This window comes from Onychostoma macrolepis, chromosome 13 (assembly GCF_012432095.1).
Source record: "Onychostoma macrolepis isolate SWU-2019 chromosome 13, ASM1243209v1, whole genome shotgun sequence".
In the NCBI taxonomy this organism is placed as follows: domain Eukaryota; kingdom Metazoa; phylum Chordata; class Actinopteri; order Cypriniformes; family Cyprinidae; genus Onychostoma; species Onychostoma macrolepis.
Window position 1 is genome coordinate 20780640 of NC_081167.1, and position 25835 is coordinate 20806474.

At 38.7% G+C, this 25835-nt stretch overlaps 2 protein-coding genes across 4 annotated transcripts; one reads left to right on the top strand and one right to left on the bottom strand.

The window, feature by feature from the left end:
* Positions 1-849: 849 nt before the first annotated feature.
* rbm25a (RNA binding motif protein 25a) lies at positions 850-19268 on the bottom strand. Of its 3 annotated transcripts, none has more exons than XM_058795648.1 (18): positions 19181-19268; positions 16888-16996; positions 16753-16802; positions 16264-16437; positions 15756-15813; positions 15245-15405; positions 14549-14737; positions 13931-14014; positions 10426-10667; positions 9593-9704; positions 9191-9280; positions 8613-8686; positions 3154-3304; positions 2703-3078; positions 1822-2129; positions 1607-1705; positions 1481-1528; positions 850-1197 (listed from the first exon to the last, which is right to left on the bottom strand). In XM_058795648.1, exons 1-18 carry the CDS (start codon positions 19223-19225, stop codon positions 1105-1107), a joined length of 2463 nt encoding a protein of 820 aa, XP_058651631.1. In that variant the 5' UTR covers positions 19226-19268; the 3' UTR covers positions 850-1104. The 3 variants fall into 3 exon arrangements, with proteins under 3 accessions (XP_058651631.1, XP_058651633.1, XP_058651634.1); XM_058795650.1 differs by lacking the exon at positions 19181-19268 and adding an exon at positions 17215-17626; XM_058795651.1 differs by lacking the exons at positions 16264-16437; positions 16753-16802; positions 16888-16996; positions 19181-19268 and adding an exon at positions 15973-16009.
* On the top strand, positions 18720-25835 carry arg2 (arginase 2). Its single transcript, XM_058795653.1, has 8 exons — positions 18720-19136; positions 19230-19302; positions 22841-23015; positions 23442-23601; positions 23792-23886; positions 24203-24307; positions 24615-24751; positions 24843-25835. Exons 1-8 carry the CDS (start codon positions 19026-19028, stop codon positions 25028-25030), a joined length of 1044 nt encoding a protein of 347 aa, XP_058651636.1. The 5' UTR covers positions 18720-19025; the 3' UTR covers positions 25031-25835.

The following is a 25835-nucleotide window of genomic DNA, read 5'->3' on the forward strand; positions in this document are numbered from 1 at the left end:
TTCTGCTGGGCAAAAAAAAAAAAAAAAAAACATGAATTAATTAATTAGTAAATTGTATAAAACAAACATGACATTTATGAATATTTCTTTGTCCAGAGAACAAAACTAGAGAAAAAGTACTTTTTTAGTATCTGAACCGACTCAATCTAATTACCCTGTGACAACTTGCCCTAATCTCCCTTATTCATTGAAGCACTGATTTGTTAAGCATTAACCATCAAGTCATAAAAATACATTATATAATGTTACTTGTTTTTGGTGACTCCTGTGGTCAGCAATGATTTCAATCTGAGAATTATAAAAGCAAAAAAAATGAAAGTAGCAACAGAAGTGGTTCTAGTTTAGAAAATCTGACATTTTAATATTTCAAAGTCAAATCAATCACCATGGAAACAAACCTTCAGATGGGCTGGTATGTGCAAAATACACCACATTCAAAACCACTGCCGCAAAACCAGACAAACCTGGAGAAAATCCCATATCTCCACAGGTATGGCTTCATTCAGCTTGTTTACAGTGAAATATTTAATCCTTATTCAAACATTGTTTGTTTGTATAATAATACAGCACAAAAAATCATCATACTTTCCTGTAATGAGGCAGGTAGACAGTAAAATCCAACTGAGTTCACTCAAATAATAAAATGGAAAAAAATGTAAGCTGATATAAATTGGTTTTGCTAAAAATTGGAAACTGAAAAATAATTAAATAAAACCTACAACTAAGTCAAACGGAAAACATCCAGCCAAACTAGACTCCCCATTTAATCTGGGCATGAAAGAAGCTTCCGACTTTTACACGGTTTTGGCAATGCAGTCAGACCAACTGGCACATGCCTATTATACACACACAGACACACACACACACACACACACACACACACACACGCACACACACACCAGTGTTCACATGCACACACATTCACACACTCATTCACACTGGTAGCTGTGCAGTTAATCCTCTGGAGTATATAGGAAGAGTTGAAGTGCATCAGTCTGTGGTGTTCATCCACCATACTTTAATTTAAAGGCTCTAAAAGCAGGAGAGTGAAGTCAGATTCACTTCATCCTCTCTCCTGCGTGTTTCTATCACTCTCAGTTCATGCTATTTCACCAGGCCGATTTTCTTGGCCTCTGTTTCATAGATCAGAAGCCTCCACATTTTCACTATAAACACTTCTGCTTCCTCATCCAGTACCTGTAGGAAACACACCCATGATTATCCACACAGTAAAGGGGTGAATCTAACAAAAACATTAACAAAATCCATAATTCACCTCAAAATGAAAAGAAAAAAAATGTTACTGTGTTTCTACAAAATGCTTATTGTTAAAACTACTTTGGTAATGAGAAATGTGCTTAATTGTCATGAAAATAAATATTAAAGTATGAGAGATGATACTGACATGACAGGTTTTGTGAGATTCACCCAATATTATTTATTAGGAGCATGTGCAAATATCAAACCATGTGCTATTTACCATGGCAACATCATCCAGAATTCCCTCTGGCGTGCTGTGAGCCATGACCTGCAACAAGACAAAACACATTAATACAGAGAATGGAAAACAGACAATATTCCCACTAAGATACAGACACAAACACACCTTTGAACAGACGAAGTCAACTAGTGTGGCTTCCTCTTCACCAATGTATTCTATGATTTTCTTATTGATCCAGGGGCGGATCCTCCTGTCCATCAATGTCTGTGTGGGCAAAAGAGACATCAACGCATATAAACTGTTCAATATCTATGATGAGCAATTACAACCTAAAATATACAAATAAACAGCCGCAGTCACACTAATAGCTTTTCTCTCACCGTGTCCACCATGTTCCAGTCCAGCGGATAATTAAACAGCTCTTGTTTGACTGTGGGAATTTTCTCAATCAGACTCTTGATATGTTTTCGTTTCTCTTCTGTGTTTACACCAGGCCGTAACCCTGTGACCTCTGCTCCATCTAGGCTAAGGCCTCCCCTCTCATCCTCACTGTAGTCGAGAGGTACCAGCTTCCTCTTTTTGGGTGCTTCCTCCGTTTCCTCCTCATCAAACTTATTAAAGACGCTGTCCACTGCAGCAAGAGCCTTTCGTCTTCCTGCCTGGGGCAATTTAGGACTGCCTGCAGCACCTGAGAGTCAAAAAGCAGTTTGAAACCATTGGATGCAAAGGACGAGAAAGACTTTCTGAAAAAAATTATGAAAACTGAATATCTTATTAATGTACACAACCATTCAAAATTTGGAGTCAGTAAGATTTGTGTTTTGTTTTTAAAAATTTGATCAAAAACAGAGTAAAAAAAATATTATTTCAACTGTATTCTATTTTAAAATGTGATTTTTTTTTTCAGAATTTTTTGATAAAGAGAGTTCAAAAGAACAGAATTTGTTTGAAATAGAAACCATCTGTAACATTATAAATGTTTTTACTGTCAATTTCATTCAACAATGCATCCTTGCTGTATTCATTTCTTTAAAAAAATTTAAAAAGATGCCAAACCTAACTACTATCGAGGGTTAGATGTTTAAAACAAGGGTTAGGGGTCAAGCTCAATCATAACAATAAAGCATAATGAAGTAATTCCGATATTCCTATTCCTATATAAGAAATGTCTCACTAAATCTGAATTTGTTGCACATCAGCTCCAATGCTTTTGTCAATTCCTTACAGAAAGAGCTAAAAATCGTTCAAGTAACACACAGACCTAGTTTGAGACTGAGGCCTATTTTAGGCCTGAGCTCTTCTGTGGGCGGGGCCTCATGTGAAGGGTTCTCATGCAACGTGACGGCGTGTGGTGATTCGCTGCCAGGTGTGAGGGGCGTGGCATTGCCACTGGCTGAAGAGATAGACGGCGCCGTTGGAACAGGTCTGAGTGTGGGCTTCAAGCATGGCTTGACCTCTTGGTCATCATCGTCCTCCTCTTCGTCTTCCTCTCGGTCTGTGATGTTATTGTCTGAGGAGTACGCCTCCTGCTCCGCGCCTTCCTTTCTCTGATGCTCCTCATGGGAGATGTGCAGCACCTCCTCGCTCTGCTCTTGCTTTACAGGAGGCTGCCGCTGTTTCTCGGCCTCCTGCTCTATCTTTAAGGCAAAAAAACTAAGTTAGACGCACAGACACAGACGAATGCAGACATAAAAATGCACACACATACGCACCCTCTGAAGTTCAGCATCAGGGTCTGGGTGTCCTTCTGCTAGGAGTCTCTGTCTGATCTCCTCCAACTCATCTTTCTCTCTTTTTCTGTCCCTCTCATCTAATTCTAGCTCTTTCTCTCTATCTCTCAATCGCTTCTGCAATGCACTGCCCCTGAAAGAGACAAAAAGAGAGCAAGACAAGAATTATAGACAGGGGCGAGATAATGTATTTGAACACAACAGAATATATTGTCACCTACTGTAAAATGCTAATTTAAAATTATTTATATTTTGAGACCTTTTTCAAAATCTTGCAGAGTGTGATGGCTAAGGCCACACTTAGTACATATTTTATTTAAATTGGTTTATTTTTATTGTTTGTCTGCTTATTTATAAATTTGTGTATTTTATTTTAGTTTTTTTTTATTTACCCAAAATATTTTGTGTTAGAGGTGTAGGTTGACTCTTTATGCTAGTATTAAAAGAACTAAGAGCGACCCAGTTCCTTACTAGAGTGCACGCTAGTGATTGAATAAAATCACAACTACACAGAAATGGGTTTAAATTTATTTAATTATTTGAATTGTTTATCTCACCCGTGGTTCCGCCGGGATCCATAACTGCAGCATGGAGCAAAGGCCTGGTATTAAAAGAGTGCGGCATTTCCTGATGTCCTTTGTATCTTTGGGTTAGGAGTTATGGGAAATGTAGTTTGGGGGACCGTTTGGGGTTTGTTTGGAGTTATGTACAAAGTCTATTTTTGTGTTTTAGTTTATTTCTGTTATTGTTTTGTTGAATGTAATTTCATAAGTGTATAAAGTTTATTTGTATACATTACATTACTTTTGTTTATGATGTACAAAAGTTTTGAATTAAGATCCTGTGAGGCCCCCTGTAATTATAAAATGGTTTGGTCTGATTTGTTAAAAGGGTTCAATTTTTGATGGCTGAGTCAGTTCTGGTGAGGGATCCCTGGAGAAACATCTAAGGCCCAGGACTCAGTTGTGCTGAAAGTTCATTCCTTAGTCATTCTGTGTATGAGTGAGCTCCCATTTTATCTGCACTGTTGTGGGCAGAATATGGGGCAGTGAATAAAAATTTTTGAAACCTCTATGATCGTCTCCTGGAAATTTATGGCAGAACCCTGACAAGATGGTGGCAGCGGTGGGATTCTGTCCAGAAGGAGGTCGCTTATAGGGAGTCTAGTGCTGAAGGAATGGCGCCCAAGAAGGTAGTGCGCGCTGTTGTTCCCGCTGACGTCGAGATCGTGCCCGATGAGGGAGAAATGCTGATGGAGGATGCGATGAAGCTATGTCTGATGAAGAGTCGGAGGGTGACTTGACGGAACTTAAAGGGATGCTTCAACGGTTGATGCGAGATCAGCAACAGAGAGAGGCACGTCAAGTACAAGAGGCAGCTCGACAAGAGACGAGATGGAAATCCCTTCAGCATCAGTTCCGTTTACTTCAAGGCGAGGTCAGCCAGCGAACTTCGTTGGAGGAATTGCGAGACCGGGGAGGTGCTGAGCCAGATGAGTTGCCAAGAGCTTCTACTGGCTCCCGTAATATGAGCCATGGGTATGCGCAGCCGGAACCACGGATGCAACAGCTGTGTGAGTCGGATGATATCGAACATTATTTAACCACGTTTGAACGGATTGCTGAGGTTTTGTCGATGGCCGAGGGGAGACTGGGCCATTAGACTCATCCCGTTGCTGACGGGCAAGGCGCGCAGTGCATATGTGGCCATGGATGTTGCAGATGCAATTGATTACGCGCAAGTAAAAGAGGCTATCTTGAAGAAGTATTCCATTAACCAGGAGACGTACCGACAGAGATTTCGCGCTATGGAGGTGCAGGAGGAGGAGACCCCTAAAGAGCTATATGTTCGATTGAAAGACTTGTATCAGAAATGGGTGAGACCGGCAGAGAGAACGAGCCGGGAGATCGGAGAGCTAATTATCCTGGAACAGTTCTTGCGGATGCTTAATCCAGAATTGCAAACGTGGATTAAAGAACACGGCCCGTCTACTGCTGAGGAGGCGGCACAGCTAGCTGATGTTTTCGTGGCATCACGACGTAGAGCGGAACCCTGGAGCCTCTCTCGCTGGAAGACGGCGCGAGATAGATTTTCTCGACGACCGAGTTCGGCATCTCAAGGAAGTAGGTCTAGAAACAAGTGAAAAACAAACTGAGAACTTCAGGGTCTCTGTTTCCGAGACTATTAAGTGCTATAAATGTGGTCAATTAGGTCATAAAAAGTCAATGTGTCCGCAGTTGACAAAGACACTTACTAATGTGTGTTACGTGCCTCGAGAGACTGTACCTGAACCTGCTAATCTTTCTGTGCCAAAGCATGTGATAAGAACTGTTGAGTTGAATGGGAAAAAAGTCACTGCCTTGATAGATACAGGTTGCATGCAAACCCTAGTAGAATCAGAGCTGGTACCCGAATTATATGCTAGTAGGGATGCTCCGGTAATAGTGAGATGTGTTCACGGTGAGGAGCGGCAGTATTCTGTTACTGATGTGTATATGGGTATAGCGGGCCAAACCTATTTGATGAAGGTAGGACTTGCACAGAATTTACCATTTCCCGTGATTTTAGGTCATGATTTCCCCGCTCTAATGGATCTGTTACCTCCTCAGGATACCTGTAACGTAGTTCTGACACGGTCTCAAAGCAAACAAATGTGAGGAAGAGGAAAACTCCTTGTTGTCTTTGCCTTTTTTTTATTCTGAATTGTCTGTGAATCAGGGTAAAATGAAGAAGTCTAGGAGGGAAAGAAGACAGGAAAAATTTAAAGAAACCATAGTGCAGGTTAGAGGACTAACAGAACCTGAGAAACTGTTGAACGCTGATCAGGTTCCAATTCCTGAAAATTTGAGGCAGCGGCAGAAAGAAGATGCGGAAACTTCAAAATTGTATTCCCAGGTGGTAGAGGCAGTGGGAAGAGGGTCGAATGCAATCATGTTTAAGGGGAGATCTTTTTGTGTAATGAATGACTTGCTGTATCGTAAAACCGGGGATAAATTACAAGTGGTATTACCCGTTAGTGTACGAAATACAGTGATGACGTTGGGGCATTCCATTCCGTGGGCAGGACATTTGGGGAGGCGTAAGACCCATTCTAGAATTAGTAAGCACTTTTACTGGTTGGGGATGTCTAAAGACATCGCTGAGTTTTGTAAAGCTTGCCCGGAATGCCAATACAGCGAAATTCGCAAACCTCGCAAAGTACCCTTAATTCCTTTGCCCGTCATTGATGTTCCTTTCCAGCGGCTGGGAATGGACATCTTAGGCCTTCTGGAACTAAGTAAGACCGGCTATAAGTATATATTGGTCATTTGTGATTATGCGACGTGATTTCCAGAGGTGTTTCCGTTAAAAAATATTAAAGCTAAGGCCATCGCTTCCTGTCTGGTCCAATTCTTCTCAAGAGTAGGTATTCCAAAGAATTTCACATCCCAACTCCTGCAACAGGTGTATCAACTGATGGGAATAAAAGGGTTAAAAACAACTCCCTATCATCCTGAGACGGACGGGCTTGTAGAGAGGTTTAATCAAACTCTAGTGCAAATGCTTCGTAAGTTCGTGAATGAGGTGGGGACCGACTGGGATCAGTGGTTACCATACCTCATGTTTGCTTATAGGGAAGTTCCGCAGGCGTCAACCGGGTTTTCGCCCTTCCAGTTGATGTATGGTCATGAAGTGCAGGGACCATTGTCCCTTGTGAGAGAACTTTGGGAGGGGAATTCGGGGACATCAACCAAAATAAATGTAATCGATTATGTGTTAGCCATGAGACAAAAGTTGCAACAAATGAATGAATTTGCTTCTGCACATTTGAGAGAAATGCAGAAAAAACAAAAGACGAGGTATGATAGGAAAACACAGTCGCGATCTTTTGAGGTGGGTCAGAAAGTTCTCGTGATGATTTCAACATCTGAAAATAAACTTCTGGGTAAATGGCAAGGGCCGTTTGAAGTAACTAAAAAGATAGGAACAACTACCTATGAGATTGCGACTCCAGGACAGGCACGTTCACATCGAGTGTTGCACATTAAGCTGTTGAAGAAATGGTATCCACAGAGTGAGAGTGTAGTTGTTAATTTAATTAGGCTGGTTGAGGATGAGGAAGAGGTAGAAGAACAATATTTACCTAGTAGTCAACAGTCGCCGCCCGTTGATCTTAACCATCTTTCTGTAGAACGGCAAGCTCAAATTCAGCAGTTGTGTGATCCAGAGTTGTTTAAAAATCAGCCAGGCTGTACCACACTTATAAAGCATAGTATCGTGCTTAAAGAAAATGCTTCGCCAAAACGAATGAGTTATCGTATCCCTGAACAATTGCTGACGGCTTTTGAGGATGAGGTAACAGTGATGCAGCAAATGGGTGTAGTGGAATCGTCGAAGAGTGAATGGTGTAATCCGGTGGTATTGGTGCCAAAAAAAGATAATACCCTTAGGTTTAGTATTGATTTCCGCTATATAAATTCAGTCTCTAAATTTGATTCATATCCAATGCCTCGTATTGAGGAGTTAATTGAAAAACTCGGCAAAGCTAAATTTATAAGTACCATTGATTTAAATAAGGGATACTGGCAGGTGCCTCTGGATTTGGAGTCGCGAGAGTTAACTGCTTTCTGGACACCAAGGGGGCTAATGCATTTTCGGGTTTTACCGTTCGGGTTGCACGGAGCACCCCCGACTTTTCAAAGATTGATGGATACTGTATTGGATGGGGTAGGAGAATTTGCGGCGGCTTACTTAGATGATGTTGTGATATTTAGCACCTCGTGGGAGAATCATCTTCAACATCTTCAAGCAGTTTTCCAATGAATTAAAGATGCTGGTCTAACTATTAACCCCGTAAAATGTTCCCTATTTAAAACAGAGACGGAGTATTTGGGGTATGTGTTGGGAAACAGAATAATTAAGCCGCAAGTGCAAAAAGTCAAGGCTATTCAATCTTGTTCACTTCCAGCCACAAAGAAACAACTTCGCTCATTTTTGGTATCGGAAGTTTATTCCCCATTTTTCGACCACTGTTAACGGATTTAATTAAAAAGATGAATCCCAATAAAGTGCAGTGGACAGTATCCACGGAAAAAGCATTCCTTGAATTAAAAGGGTTGCTGAGTGATAAACCTATTTTGCGTAGTCCTGATTTTGAAAAATCATTTGTACTTCAAACCGATGCGTCTGAATTGGGATTAGGAGCGGTCCTGATGCAGGAAGAAAATGGAGGTAGACATCCTGTAGTGTATTTGAGCCGGAAATTATTTCCCCGAGAAACTAGGTATTCGGTACCGTTGTGGGCAGAATATGGGGCAGTGAATAAAAATGAACATTTTTGAAACCTCTATGATCGTCTCCTGGAAATTTATGGCAGAACCCTGACACAGAGTAAAAACTGCATTACAGTTATTCAACTACCTTGACATTTAAGTATTTGCATCCTTTCATTGGGTTTGTACCTGTAGTATTTGGGATCATCTCTGTCATCATCATAATCCTCCAGGAACTCTTTCAGACGCTTGGCTTCTTTAGTCTGCAGAAAAAAAGCGTTTTATTTGAATAATTTTCTCTTGGAACTAATTAAGGAAAGACGTATATTGATGATTTTGTGGCCATTAAGTTTCCTACAGAGTGTGGCATTAGACTAATTTCCTTCCTTGTGCTATGACTCAAAAATATGACAAAAAAGATCAGACAAAAAGATGGCAAAAATGTTTTAGTAAAAATATAAGTACACTACCTGTTCAAAGGTTTGTGTACAGAAATATTTTTTTAAAATAAATAAAAAATTGTATTCAGCAAGAATGCATTAAATTGATCAAAAGTGACAGTAAAGACATTTATAATCATATTACTTCTTGCATTAAACAGTTTAAATCTATTCGGCTACAATGGATGACTGCTTGAAATTATGGTTCGTCCAACTGAGTAGAAAAGACATTTTTTAAACCACTTCTGCAAAAAAAGTTTTTACCTCTATCATCATGTGTATAAATAAACTCTGATAGGTAATAGTTTTTAAAACATTTATTCTTACCATCTCTCTGTGTCTTTCCTCTTCTCTCTCTGTTTCTTTACTGTAATCCCTTGCTTTTTTCCTCTCTCTGATCTCCCAGTTCTTCAGGCGCTGTAAAAGACAAACATCACATTATCTTACTGTGTTTGGTTACAAGCACAGATCTGTTTGTACTGCATTTGAGAATAAAAGAGGGCAGATGATCTAGAAGCAGGACACTACAGAGCTCCAGAGACAGAAGCAGTGCTCTAGAACGGCACAAATTTTCTCTCACCAGCCTTTCTGCACTTTTAGGGACCAAAACCTCATACATTGGTTTAACATGACCATTTAGAGTAGATCAAATTTTTAAAGTGCAAAGAGCAAGGAAATCCATGATGTTCCATTATAATCATCTAAAACGGTACATTTTTGATTCCAAACCTCCTGATAGGCTGCTTCTTTTTCACGTAGCTTCCTCTCCAGTTTTCGTCGTTCATACGCCTCCTCCTCATCTTCCTCACGCTCTCTTTTCTTCTCTTCTCGACTCTTCTCCCTTCAAAACACAACGTGCCCACACACAACATTTATTCTGTACATTAGAAACTAGCAATTATACTACTTACAGAAGATAAACAACACTTACAAAGGATATAGAGACAAAGATACTAGCTGAACCTTTTACATGGTTCCAGAAATGTCTAAATATTCTACTTTAGAAGACTTAAACCCCATGAAATGAAATATTACAAAATATTACCTTTATCAAACACCTTTTTTTCTATATTTTATAATCTTTTTATTTATTTTATGTAAAATACATTGTTAATATTTTGTGATGGACTTTTTTTGTTTTATTCACTCTTTTCACTCTTAGTTTTAGTTACTTGTTACTTTTTAAATTGTCGTATTTCTTTTAATTATTTATAAACTATAGTTTTGGGTGTTCTGCGCATTATGTCACATGAAGCAACATGAGAAACACTACTTGAAAGGTGCTATACAAATAAAGTTATTTACATTAGTTTTTTCCAGAAGCCCATACATTTCAAATGTGTATATATAGCTTAACTTTCAGGAATACACTAGCAAGTAGTCAACTTCTTTGATATGGACAGACATGCACTAAAAGCCACAAACTAATTCTGATTCCATGACGTCTTTTAAAATAACATGGAAAATCTTGCACATTGTCATAGTTTGCACATCTTTATTATGCAATATTTTGGTCAGGTAAAAAATACAGATGTTTGTACAGATTCTATAGTCATACACACCTTGATCTGCTTCTGTCTTTACTGCGATCACGGCTTCTCTCTTTCTCCCGCTCTTTCTCCTTCGTTCGTTCGCGGTCTCGCTCTCTCTCTCGCTCCTTCTCTCTCTCCTTCTGTCTCTCTCTCTCCCGCTCCTTCTCTCTCTCCCGATCACGTCGCTCTTTCTCTCGCTCTCTCTCTTTGTCTCTTTCTCTCCTCTCTTTCTCAATCTGCTGCCGTTCTTTCTCCTTCTCCTCCTCTAGTTTCTGCAGGGTTCCGGTGGGGAAAGAGAGATATTAGTTCATGTAAGTGTGAGAACACACATATAGAACAAGGGCAAAGTTCCAGAATCTCCCTGGAAACAGAAAGAGGTTTAAATAATGAAGCCAGTGTCTCAGTATGATGAAAATCTCATGATTTCAACACTTACACTCAAACAGATGCACACACAGTATTCCTCTCCCACATAAAGTTTCATCCTTCTACACATGATTTTGGAGAAACCATGAAAAAAAATATCTGAAATATTTAAAACAAAGCAAATAATAATTTTCACGGTAGGATATAGAGGCCACACTGCACTAAAGAGGCTTTCTATATGAATGACTTGAAGAGACTACACATTTGTCTGTGGTAGACATCTCTTTGTGTTCAGAGATGCTTTCATTGCCAGGCCTTTAAAAGAGGTACGGTGGGTCAGTTCACATACATACAAATATACTTAAACATACTCCCTACCAGGGTTGCTGTGATACAAAAAAAATAAATATAAAATCTGTAGTCTGTACCAATACAAGTAGAATATCAATTTCATTGCAACAGCAAAAACTAATATGCTTTATAAATTCACTATGTTCAAAAGGGGTTGGGGTTGGTGAGATTGTGTTAATGTGTTCTTCCAAAAAAAAAAGTATGTATATGCTGTCAGATCGATTAACCACGATTAATCGCATTTAAAATAAAAGTTTGTGTTAACACATTATGTGTGTACTGTGTATATTTATATGTATATATAAATACACACACATACATGTATACATGTAAGAAATACATGCAAATTTATATGCATGTATAATATAAATCATATGTATGTGTATATATTTATATATACACAGCACACACATATATTGTGTAAACAAACTTTTAGATGCGATTAATCACAATTAATTGATTTGACAGCAGTTTATATATATTAATTTGAACAAAACTTAAAAATGGAAAGTAGCAAACAGCAGTGTTTGATTAATAATAACAACACAATGCACAGCAACAGATCTATTTGGCTGCATTTACACTTCAAAGGTATTCTTTGTCTATTGCTTTAAGACAAACTGACCCTTTACATGAATACCTACTCAAGGCCATTTTGACCAAGACGTGACCGTTCAGACTCAGAAATACGAACCTGTCAGTCAGACAGTCCTCGGGTACCAAACTGACTGATACTACACTTCTTTATGTTAGTATCGAACTTGTACATCCTTACTCCAAACAAACTCTATGTATTTCTCTCATAATTCAACATCAGATTTTAAAACGATGTTCATTATTTCCAATCACTGATTTATTTTTAAATCGGTTGTTCAGAGATCCGTAATACACTGTATCATCCAAATACATTCACTTTGGCAAAATGAATGAAATCAGATAGGTGGAATCTCACCCAAGTGTCGTCTTCTGCTGTCCCTCAGGCCTCAGTCACCCAACAAATACAAACAAATATAAATACAGACGCTGACCATGCAGAGACAGAGGTTACAGAAACAGAAGTTTCAAATAGCTATAGCAACAGAAAAGATATTGTCTGCTTTACTGAATGATTGCTGAGTACTAGAACTGTCTGCTCCGAATGGTGAACGCTGACAAAAGAAGAGGAAATGCAAGAAAAAACAGAGAGAAATGAGGAGCATGACCAAAAAAAGATGTGCACAAAAAAAGTGGGATTGAATAGATGTTGAACTGACGCTGAAATTTAGTGAGCCAAAAAATTAGTATGCTAAGTATATTTTTAGTGAACTTACCTCTCAATAAACAATGAAAACTGGTTGAGACGGTAGCTTTTATTTTATTATTTTTATATCTTATTTTGGGGGGTCATATATATATATAAAATACCTTTTATTATTCATTTTTTCCACTTACACATTTAAATTAGTCCGTCCATGCCCATTTTTTACCCTTGCACTGACCCTTAGGGCTATTTTGACTTCTATCACTTAAAGTTATAGGTTTGCAGTTAGGTTCAATTAAGCTTTACTTCAATAAGTCTTAATAAGATGGCATTACATTGTTAAATGATTAGAGACCTTTTTGATCAGCCTGTTTCCATAATACAATCAAGCAGATCAAGGAAAATTTGATTCCTCATAATATGACCATCTTAAATACACAGATAAGGGCAAATTCTATTCGGATAACATATCAGAGTTGTACTGTATTACTGTATCAAATGTAATGTAACAACAGAAAAAAAAAAAGAAAAAAAAATCAACAGATAGAAACAGAGATAAAGAGGGAATGGGACAAGAAAAAAAAAAACGACTTCTTACCTGAGGAATCTTCAGCTTGGTGCGTGCTGTGAAAGGGCGCCCCCCTCAGACTGCAGTGAAAAATACTGCAGTGGTTATTCAGTACTGCATTTCTCACCAAAACCACGCTTTACACAGAGGACTCACAAAGGTTCACTGAGCTCTGCCCACACAACACCTTCCAAAAATATGATTTATTGAGCAACTTCTGCCGAACGCACATACATTCAGGATTACAGTTTGTCTCCTGAGGTCAATACATCAAAGTGTGTTACATTTCAGTGGGTCTTTATAACACTAAGGCATCCTCAGTGCCACATTTCTGAGACTCAGAGCCAGTTGCACCTTTGTGGATCCTCCAGAAGGGGGCGCCCAAGATATGAAGAATAGAAAAGGAAGCTCATACTTACATCCTCTATTCCAGCAACTTTTTCCAAAGCTCTGAGATTCATCTTGCTTTAGTCACCATATGACCTCTACCGTAATGGTGGGGTTTAATGAACAGATTAGCTTTAGAGGGAGGTTTACAGTTCGTTCATGCACTTCTTGTGTGGTAAATCTAGCCTGAACTGGTCCTGCCCATCTGCTGCCATTGTTGCCACTCAGAGAAACAATCTAAGAGGCTTCAGCCATCTCTTTTCTATAATCATTCTTTCAGATAACAGCTTCTAAAGTTGTAATCTGACAAATTTCTAAGCATTCGTTTTGTTAGATCTTTTGCTTGGATGCTGCTAGGTGAAATAACACAACAAAAGAGGCATTATTTATAATAAACGTGAACAATGTTGTTTCTTGGATTTAAAAATTGCCTCATGCAGCTTGTCTAAAATGGGCAGGATATCTCAAATTCCTACAGATTTATTTGTGTGAATTTACTCTACTGAGGTGTATTCTCAGTTATAATAATGTGAGTTTAGAGTACTCTAGATGTGGCCGTCTTCAGTCCACAGACTAGGCTAAGAAAAGGAGAGAGAGAAAAAAAAAAGAAAGTAGTGTGTTACCTTGTGTGTGTCTCTGAATTTGCTAATCTCTCTGGAAATCAGGTCTCGCTTGTCATCTTCCAGCTCCATGGCATTTATATCATCCTGGGGGGAAAAAATAGTAAAACTGATTAGACCATGTGAGCAGATAAATTAAATATTAATAAATGACCTTTAAGTGCAACAATAAGATACTTCTTACAAAGTAACAGTTACACAAAAAATTTTAAATTCTGTCACCATTTATTCATTTTTATGTTGATCAAAACTAACTTTCATCTGTGGAATGCAAAATTAGAATTTTTAATAATGTATCAATTGATGTTTACAATTACAATTACAATAAATGGAGACTGGAGCTTCAAGCTACAAAAAATACAAAACACCATAAAATTATGACTTTACTGACTTCAATGCTATATTATTCTTCCGAAGTCATATGACAACTTACTGTCATATGATGTATTTTGAAAAAGTAAGCAAATAAGTAATACGGGTTTAAAACTACGTGAGGGTGGGTAAATGATGACAGAGTATTTCATTAAGTAAAACTTTCTAGAAAATGTCCCAGTATTTCAGTTAAGTCATTATGACAGGGCTGGTAGGTCAGTATGGTTACCATGGTGAGAGTAAAAATACCTCCTTCTTCTCTTTACGTTTCTTGCGTTGATGGGCTTCAGCATCCTGTGAAGAGGCTGAGAGCTCACTGGAGTATTCCCGGATCAGACCGTCTATGGCACCTTTCACCATCTGATCACGCCGCTTCGTGTCCTCGTCCAGAACCTCTTCCTCCTCTTCTTCTTTAGCCTCTTCTCCAGACTGAGGAGCCTGTATAGGGAATATGTATTTGTATGTAACAGACAATTATCATAGTTTACAAACTCCTTTTAAACTGGGACATTCTCTGAGACTGACATGCACCAACAAGCTCTTTCAATCAATGAAACAGATAAGCAATCATATGAAAGATATGTTAATATTGATGTAGAGCACACTACCATTCAACTTCAGTTTTGAGTTTTATGTTTTATTTTTATTTTTTCATTCTCTTACGTCTGAAAGTATCTTTGGCATAACACTTCATTTATTTAATCAAAGATAAAATGAAAACAGTAATACATTGAAATATTATTTCAATTTAAAGTAACTTTTTTCTGTTTTAATATATTTTAAAATATAATTTATTCCTGTGACGTCAGCAGCCATTACTCAAGTCTTCAGTGTCACATGATCCTTCAGACATCATTCTAATATGCTGATTTGGAGACCAATCATGCTCATTATTTTAATTAATGTGTCCTAGCTGAATGAAAGTATAATTTTTTTTTGGTTTACCCCATTTCGTCTCCTCTGACTGGCCTTCCAGGTATCCAGCTGAGCTTTCGTCTTTGCGTCTACCTTCACAAGTAACTTCTTATCACCCACTTGCAGCTCATGGAGCAGTCGGAGAGCTCTCAGCGTGGACTCTGGCTCTTTGTACTCACAGAAACCAAAAGCTACACATACAAACACACACATAAAAATCTATGAAGTTCACAACGTTGGGTCAGACATGGCGGACAGAAGACACAAATTTAGAAAGCTGAAGGTCTGATCTTTTTAAACATATTCCTTTTTAGTTTGCCTAAGACAGCCCATGTTAACAATTACTAGCACAATCTTGGATAGACATCCTTAAGAAACATCTAAACTGCTGGGCCTAAAGTATTCAAACTAAATTTGAAAATACCAATTCTTTAAAAAAATTGCATTGCTAGAACTTACCAATAAGATCTTTGTCAATAACAGTGGACTACAAAAGACTGACACACTATGCACTGGTGATTATTATAGTCTTTCTTTATACCTTGCAGTTTTCCAGAAGCCCCCTGGACTCTTTTCCAGCTGAGGACTAAACCACATTTCTGCAAAAGAGAAGAAAAAGTATGTTGTGACAAGCTGACAATGAAAACATTCTGAGCTAAATGCTACATAACACAGACGTTCCCATGAACATCAAGTCAAATAATGAATGCATTACTCAACTTAAAAGAAACATTTAAATTCTGTCCTTATTTACTCACCCTCATATTGCTCAAAACTCACACGACTTTCATTTATCTTCGAAAAAAAAAAATGAGGATATTTTTGGTCAGCGCACATACATACAGCACATCAATCAGCAACAAACCTCATTGGTTCTCATGTGTCAAGCAAGTAAGTTTGAACTTCCGTTTACCATATTTGATGTGCTTTATGACATAAGAGTGAGTAAAAGATGACAGAATTTTATTTCTGGAGTGAACTAATTCTATACAGGTGATGTGTCTGAGATTTAATATTATTGCGCAGATAAAACTTATAGAATAACTCACCGCCAACAACTGCCGCACCAACATGTCAGAAGCCTTTTCTGAGATGTTTCCCACAAACACTGTGGTGGTCGGTCCTGTGTTGTTACCCGTACCTTCCTCTGAGTCCTTGTTACGGGTGCCAATGGAGTCCTTAGTCAGCTTCTGAACCACTGGCACTGCAGTTTGTACCAAAACCTGCAGCGTATTTCAGGAACAAACAGTAAAGTACAACGGCACAGAGTACAATAAACACAACCTCTCTGACAGTTCCACGCATCTGAATTTGGATGCATAACCAGCTTGCATGCTTATTATTTTAAATGGTCAGGGGTAAAGAACCAGAAGATCTGGTATGGTCTCTGTGTTTAGGATCTGTGAATGGCATATCTTACAGACATTACGCTTATATGGCACGTTGTAAAACTAGATTTTCTTGGAAATATTCCAGGAAATGATTCTCAGGCTGGTAACTGGGTTCATATTCAAAACAAACGTTTAAGCAGTACATACCGCTGGAGAGGGAGTCATCATTCCCACAGGGACTGGGATTATCGGACTTGCTGAGGAAAAATAAATATAAACAAAGGTTAAGAACTTCACTGTCGATATATATGAATATACATATTTCTTATCTTCATGACGTACCCGCAGGAACAGTGGCGGGAAACCCAGCAAACTGTGTGGGAGAAATGCCAGGGGGCAACTGGGCTATCTGGTTCAGATGAGGGAATGACATGTCTGTTGATACACCGATCTGTCAGAGAGATTTTGTGTCAGATCCAAAGAGCGTTTGGCCATACAAAGTCAGCTTAACTGCGATTTCACTCTGGTTATAATATGAACCATACGAATCAACATTCATTGCATCCACAACAAATCTCTACACTTCATTATACCCTACTTGAACTAGGAGGCCGGCTGGAAAATAAAGATGTTTCCTCTGTATTTACTATATTATTGTTTAAGACTCACCCAATTCGGTTTTAGTATCAACGCCGCTAAAAATAAGAAGACCTCCTATCCGCCACAGGAATGGATATATAACGCCACGTTCAGTAAAATATTTAATGTTTCTCTTTTGATTTGGTCATGCGTTTCTCTCATAATAAAGAGCATCCATAGAAAATCCCAAAAATATCGTCAGCGACAAGAACGGCAGTTCAGCATGAAACTGTTGGTAAAGATGGGCGGAGCTAGTGACCTAATATAGGTGGAGGGTTAACAATTATATTTCTCATGTTTTCTCAAGTGTTCGCTGAGAATTTGCTCTTTATCGATTATTAAAAGTTGTAAGTGTGATAAATATAGTCAAGAACGCTGCTGAAGCAGCACGCTGACGGCCTTGTCACGTGGTACCTGATACATTTCTCATCGCAAATCGGACGGACCAATCACATTTGTTTATGATTTATTGACTTCTATGATAGATGAGGCGGATGGTGTTTTTTCAGTGTCAGATACAAAAATCGTTCAAATTCGTTTATTTTGATACGATTTTTAGATTGATAATGTGCTCAGTACAAACATCCTGAGATTTGAATGTGATCGAATTGAGAATTCTGCTTTTTGAGCCAGCAAGCGCCCCCCAGAGGAATGAAACTTTTGTGCTTTGGAAAAAATACTAAAAACATTCTGCCCAACCAGAAAATATCCCGGAAATGCTTAGTTTGATATACAGCACACAACATCACATTAATGCTACAGCGCCACCGAACGTCCAGCTGACTTTCTTTTTGCAGAAATAGTAAACTATTTCAAAGGCGCAATAATATCGCCCAAATAATGCATTACCGAGGCAGTCTAAGATAAACACAAATTCAATATGACATTAAATGCAAAATATGGCCATGTAACCCTGCCATATGATTACGATAGCAGCGAAACCATGTAAAAAAAGAAAAAGAAAAAAAAATAATAATCTAAAAATAATGTACCACCAGATGGAGCCAAAGTGCAGAGAATATGGACTATATTCACTAATCACTCTCTCCATGTGTACTCTTTATTACAGATGAGCTAAACTAAACTGATCAATCAATAAATCTCAATGAATTATCTATAAATATGTAGTTATGTTTATAAATCAACCTCGGTGCATTTGCTAGTGCATATAAACACTGAAATTAGGCCAAAATTGCCAACGACCTGCCACACCTCGTCACACTAGTATTACAGACATTTCTAAAGAACATAAATATTCAGTCGTGCAGCCATGCTATGGACACTGGATCTGTTTTGGTCCACTGTACATGTAAGATGGGAATTTGTTGACGAGACATTAGGCAAGCCAAAAAAACATGCAGTCGGCAGTGCAGAGATGGAAATTTCCAACACCACAAAAAAGCCCCCCATCTCTCACGCCACTCATTCGCCCAAAGCCACGCTCACCGAAACAAACCCACACAGCCGGAGCTTCTGATTGGCTGGAGGGGAGGTGTGTCATCGGGTGTGACGCAGGTTTGCCCCCTCTATGAATAGAAAAACGTGGTTCACGCCGCACTGAGCAGACGAAGCTGCCTTAAACAATTGGATGCTGGAAGATTGTTAGATTTTGGGGGACGGTCTTAAGATTTCACCCAAAGCGCTACCTTCCGCTATTCACCAACTCATGAATATGAATTGAGTGGCAGATTTAAAGAAAAACGTCGTGGCAGTTCTTTGAGATTCAACAGCCAGTCTTGAGCCAGAAGAGTAAAAGCCACATCGAGCGACAGACTATTCGTTCGAGACAACCTTCCGCTGCGTTTTTGTATTTTATTTCAGAACTCTCCGGTTGAGTCAACATGGCTTTGAGAGGACCACTGTCGAGATTATTGAGATCCTCGTTGAGTTCCTGCCAGCCGAGCCGATCGCAATCTGTTGCTATTTTGGGAGCTCCGTTTTCCAAAGGACAGGTAAAAAATACAGATTTATTTCATTAGAACTCGCATAAACTCACTGATGTATAACATAGTGATGTGACGATATTTTTTACGATTTTCATTTAGAAAAGGAGAGGGGTGGAGCATGGACCCAAAGCCATCCGGGATGCGGGTTTGGTGGAAAAACTTTCAAATCTGGGTAAGTACATCTATAGTGTTACTATGTATTTCTCTATCTACATAGATATAGGTAACGTTAGATAGATTTATAGATAGATATGCATTGGAACTCAAAGGGATAATTCACCCAAATATGAAATTCTGTCATCGTGAAAGTTAACGTTAACGTTAGAACTGGGACTTACCGCTTAAGTAACCATTCACTTTATTGCATCGTTTTTCGATGCATTGAAAGTTAAAATGATGACCGAGCGAGGTTGTCATTCTGCCTATTAAACAATTTTGTAAAGAAGTCATGCATGTTTGAAACAAGTAGGTAAATATATTTTAGACTAACCGAGCGTGACAATTTTCGTTTTTAAGGTGAACTGTATCTTTAAATAATTTCGTGGCGGGTTCAGACCTGGTTCAGACCGCTGCGAATCAGAAAGAGAGCGCTGTTACATCACCCAACGTTCCAAACGTGAATGAATTTACAACACAATCGATTTTATGTAACGTTAGCAATAGTAGTGTGACTAGTATTTTATGACTGGAATACTGTAAGTGAAAGCGTTTCGGTCAAGTGAAGAAGTTTTGGATGTTGTCTGGCCGCAGTGAGAGAGAAAGGGAGGGGTAGATTTACAGTATGTAGGCCTACGTGAGTCACTGCAGTTCCTCCAACCATTCAGAGATGCTATGAGGCGACCTGCCGCTGCACATAACAATAGGCTATTATCATTCACAATAGACTTTAGTGGGGATGGCGCAGTGGGGAACTTGAAAGCAGCAAACTCGTCTATTCAAAGCAGCGTTTTATTCAGCAACGATTTATTGGCCCATTTGCACATTTACTGCGCTGCTTTTCCGTTGTCTTTTTCTAGGTGAAAACGCGGCTTTCAACTGTTAATAATGTAAATGGAACTTAAGTTTTAAGTCATATCCCTTGCCTGCATCTTGCGTTCTGTGAATGACCCTTAACAAAAGCGATGTATTACAGAGGTAACGTTACAGCAGTGAGAAGTGAAACAAAAAGTTCTAGAATTCCTCAGAAAGAGAGGGTGCAGAGATGTGAAGTTAGGTGTGAAAACAGGAATGGATTAGAGAGGGGCTTAAAAGTTTAATGGCCTTATTAATGTTTGTGCCATTAGGGTTGTAGTGAGTGTATAAGGTTTCAGATGAGCTCGGGCTGCAGACTCATGTAAAAAAGATGAGGACCTGAATGCAGTGTAATACAGGCAGATGTTATTTTGGGTCGAAATGAACCCGATGAGGTCATGGGATTTCTGTCGTGGATTAACCGCTGCCAGTAAATGTGAAAGCAGTTCCCGCCAGGACCCTGTAACAAAAGCCCTGGCACGGCTGGCTTCAAATTACTGGAGAACATTCAGTGGTTTTTAATTACAAGTTTCCATAATTAATTATTCCTTATGAACTAAATAAACAATGAATGTGTCATGCATTATTTTTTCTCCCTGGAAAGAATGAGGTGGAAAGGAAAAACGTCCTGTCTACAGTAGTCACGACAGCAATACCACTAAAATTTCACGATTTTTGACACATTTTCGATATACCTAAGCAAAAACTAATATTATTTTTAAATGTTTAAGGCAAGCAGTTAAACAAAATCCTAGAAGCAGAACACAAAACCGTGCTTATTTCTTTCAGAAACATTCATGCATTAAAAGGTCATGTATGTGAAATATTCTATCTATTCCATAAACGACTACTGTAGTTTTTCCTCAATAATATTGTTATTATTATACATAACCTACCGTGTTTCCCAGGTGAAAAACCAGTACACTTTCATAATGTACTTAAAGTGCTCTATTTTCGCACTAATTTTGTATTTAATATACTAAAAATGATCCTTTATTACTTCTTAAGATCATCTAAGTGTACTCAACTGTGCTATTTTAAGACATCATGAATATTAACTAAAATGCACTTTTAACATAATAACTTTGTATTTAAAAAATGTATTTAGCTACCGCTATTAAGTACAAAATTAGTGCGCGAAAATAGAGCACTTTAAGTACATTATGGAAGTGCAGTTGTTTTTCACCTGGGTTGTATTGATACACGGAAAAAGATGAGCATTTTCACTTCATTTTGAAGTGTATCTGTCCGTGCCATAGATTGTAAAAAAAAAAAAAAAAGCACACGAGAATCCACCACGTTACCGTCACTGCGCGCGCGTTCACCACTACTGGTACTGTAGCGAGAGATGCCGTTACATCTTTTTAATTTTAGTTTTGACATGCTTAACCGCTACTGCTATTACAAATAGTAATAATAAAATAATTTTAAAAACAGGAAAGAAGGCGTGATTCGTCTTTAAATCCAAACGCTTCAGAGTCATGACATTCCGGAGTTACTGGTCGGAATGTGCAAGTCACGTCGCAGTCTCGCCTGCACACAGTCAGCTGTTAATCACATAAACATCGTGCCGAGCGCAGGCTTGCTTTACGTAACTACATGTTCTCCATGTAATGCGATAGTTCCTGCTATCTTAAGCCTGAGATTTTTTCCGTCGGTGGTTATGAACAAGTGACACAGCCTCGAAGACCCCGTTTCACCTTAGCTGTTATATTTATTTATTATTATTATTTATTTATTTAGTCTCATAAGCTCTTCTACAGACTTATTTCTCTTGGACATTTTATTGGGATTGTTCTTGGGACACTTTAGGACGTTGGATTGCTTGAGGAAAAAGCCTTGATCAGAATACATGCATACATACACACACACACACACACACACACAATCTAATGATGCAATGGTGATTTACTTTAACATCACTTTAGCAGGCGCTTGGCATCGCCTGTTTGGAGTTGTCAAAATAACCGTAGCACCATATATGGCAAGCATTCTTGACAAAACTATATCAGAGCTTACCTTATCCAATGCAACAAATATAGATGTCTTGCTGTCTTTACAACTGTTGGTTGTAAATGTCTTGCATATGGCAAGGTGTTTGATTAATTACTCACTCTCAAAATCCAAAAAATTGGTTGAGCAAAACTGCACATGAACTTGAAGTCTTTGAATGCAGTTAAGTCAATACAAACTTGACCCTTACCTCTGTCCTAGTTTATGATGACTATCCCTCATGCTTCTATCATGGTCAACTCTTTAATTCCCTCTTGTATTCAATCAAAAAACATCTAGTATTTTAAAAACACTTATTTAAACTTTAACTGGGCTGCGGTGATCACATCTATTCCTGTTAAGAGGGCACTTGATGGTATGCAAGTCCATCATTGGTCATATAAAATCTGATGAGTAATTCAACACTGTCACAAAGTCACCGCGGCTGGTCTGGTTCTGTCATCCTGGGCCCCATCAGCTGTTTAGACCGTCATCAGTGTCCACCTATGGGGGGTCCTACCTACATTTCTATATCACACTACATGGTCAGATTCAAACTGGGATTCAGTGACAGAACTCAAACAGTCTTAGAAAGAAGCATGAGCTTGGTAAGAGTAGGCTGAAAGTTTGGAAGCTTTAACACCATTGTCATGTGAAGAAAACCTTGACAACTCATTAGATTATTTATATGTCCTGTCTTCTTGTAGACTACGCTGTGCATGATTTTGGAGACCTGACCTTCAAGCACCTGGAAAAAGATGAGCACTTCATGCACGTGCCGTTCCCACGCACAGTTGGACGTGCCAATCAGCTGCTGTCAGGAGCTGTGAGCGGTGCGGTGGGGGCGGGACACACCTGCATCATGCTGGGGGGAGACCATAGGTACATGATTTTTTTTTTTTCTTTATCTAAAGTCTTAAAAGTTTTTTTTTTTTTTTTCTTGGGCTAAAAATACACACTTTTATCTACAAAGCCTTTTATCTTGGTATATATTTGTGAGTGCTTATAATTAGTTACTTATTCCACTAGTCTTTCCATTTATGTCTTTTTGGCACAAGCACAAATGAATGTTGTAGCGCTCCGGCCAAACTGAGACCAGCTTTATCACTTTGTTTCTGAAAGGTCAAGGTTTGTCTTTCCGACTCAAGAAGCTGTTTGAATTTCCAGCAAGCTGAATCCAAACATTTTCCAATCAAAATTGGTCTGACAAATGAAAAATTTCAATGTAATCTCAAAAGGTGTTGAATTTGTTCTATTAAGGGCCAAAATCATCAAACATTAACATTTGTAATGCTTTCTTCCCTGCAGCTTGGCAATTGGTTCAGTAGAAGGACACGCTCAGCAGTGCCCTGACCTGTGTCTGATATGGGTGGACGCTCACGCAGATATCAACACCCCTTTGACATCACCTTCTGGAAACCTCCACGGCCAGTCTGTAGCATTCTTACTTAAGGATCTGCAGAACAAGGTGATTAGCATTCATGCACAAAATTACGTCAACAGTTAAAAGAAATGTTGATATCATAGAATCTCTGACATGATTCCTTTATCTCAAAGGAGGTAACACTTGTACCTGACTTTTCCACTTACAAGTAATTTGTCTCCAGAAAGCCCTTTAGAACATCTAAATCCATTATCATCTGCTTTTTTACCTGCAGATGCCAGAAGTTCCTGGATTTTCCTGGATGAAGCCTTTCCTGTCTGCCAGAGATCTGGTCTACATCGGCCTCAGAGATGTGGATCCTGGCGAGCAGTAAGCACACTATGTTCTGTCATCCAGAATTTGGCACCTGTTGTTTGTTCTCTGAAGCCTATGCTACTATATCACCAACTGTGACCATCCATAGGCTATTTATATGACTGACATTACCTGTAACCGCCAGGAGGGCACAAAATCAAATGTTTATGATTAAGTCAACATGAGACTGTCACTAAATCAGATACAATTCAGTGTTGAATCCACTATAATGCACAAACTATGTGTGTGTGCTGCATTTATAAAGAGAAAGAGAAAACAGCATCACTACTTCTATTTTACTAACCAATTTGATTTTATTGCTCTCTCTCAGTATAATCCTGAAGACCCTGGGAATCCAATATTTCTCCATGCGGGATATTGACAGAATGGGCATTCAGAGGGTAATGGAGGTCACTTTGGATCACCTCTTGGCAAGGTATAGTGATATTGCGAAAAACATACACACTTGTTTAACTAGTAATGGTGCTTCTGTAAACAACCAGCAACAAATTGCTGTTTATTCTCCATGTAGTCCTCCTGTGTGCTATTGAACCCTGTAAATAGGGGAAAAGTAGTTTTCTGGGGTGATACAAGCTCGCATGTGGCCTTATTTAACCTGACTTGTATGTTTAATGTCAACTTTAAATGAAATGTAGCACTTTCATCTCAGTTTAATCTGTGTACACTACGTCACAATCAAACAACCTATGATAATTTGTCACTGTTATTTGTTTTTACATCAGGAAACAAAGACCAATCCATCTCAGCTTTGACATCGACGCATTTGACCCGTCCCTGGCTCCTGCCACTGGAACTCCCGTTAATGGAGGATTGACCTATAGAGAGGGCATCTATGTAACAGAGGAGATCCATAACACAGGTACAGATCTACCATTCACATAACTGATGACTTTGAAATCAAATAAATCCTAAAATTGTAATGCTAATATTTTGTTTTTCGTACTCCACAGGTTTACTCTCTGTGATGGATGTGGTTGAAGTGAACCCCACACTAGGAGCGACACCTGAAGCTGTGGAGGCCACAACTAGCCTAGCCGTTGATGTCATCGCATCTGCTCTCGGTCAGACACGTGAAGGTGCACACGTCGCCTTCCCAAAGATTCCAGAACCAAAAGAGGACACCGAGCTGCGGCTTTAGAGCACAAGATATTCATCGAGGACTTTGACAAACCAACCACTTTGCATTCCAAAGTCTAAAAGAACGACGCTGAAGGGTTTGCAGAGACTGAGTACCAGACTAAAGATTTAATTTGAAGGTTACTGTAGTCTTGGTCAAGAAATTGTCACCTCACTGGTGAAGTGCTGCTATAGGCACACGAGTGAGATTTATTTTATTATGCCTACCACTAATTTTGCTTTGGCTAAAAAAGAGCTGGGATCTGGATTCTCTATGTTTGAGGACTAATCTAGCAGAAACATTAATATTTTTAACTTTTGTCAGCTGTTATGGGATTAGTGGGTAACCCTGATCATGCTCTGGGACTTACTGCAAGAAAAAGTGATCTAAAAGCAAATGTGCGTAACATATTTTTGCAAGTTGAGGTGACTCTTTACTGTGGTGGACTGATTGATTTATCCTATAATTTGAAACATGTTTGCACTTTTGGACCAGAACTGGTTTTTATTTATGTATGTTTTTGTTTGTTTGTTTTTGTATAGTAGGACCGCTTTTAATGGCTAATTTAATCCTACAGTTTTGGTTAGGTTTAAACTGAGTGATCTTTTTTAAATAACGCATTTGAAGTAAGTTATTTTAGTAATTTTCATATCTATTTAAATAAACCTCTGAAAAAAATCATGTATGAATGCATTTTGTACACCCTTTCAGATCTGAATTTACCACCAGTACCAGTCTCCTTAGGGAAGGGTAGTTTGATTTGTCACACTTTTCTGTTTCAGTAAAAATGTTTTGTTGCAATAAACAAATGTACTGGAGACAGACA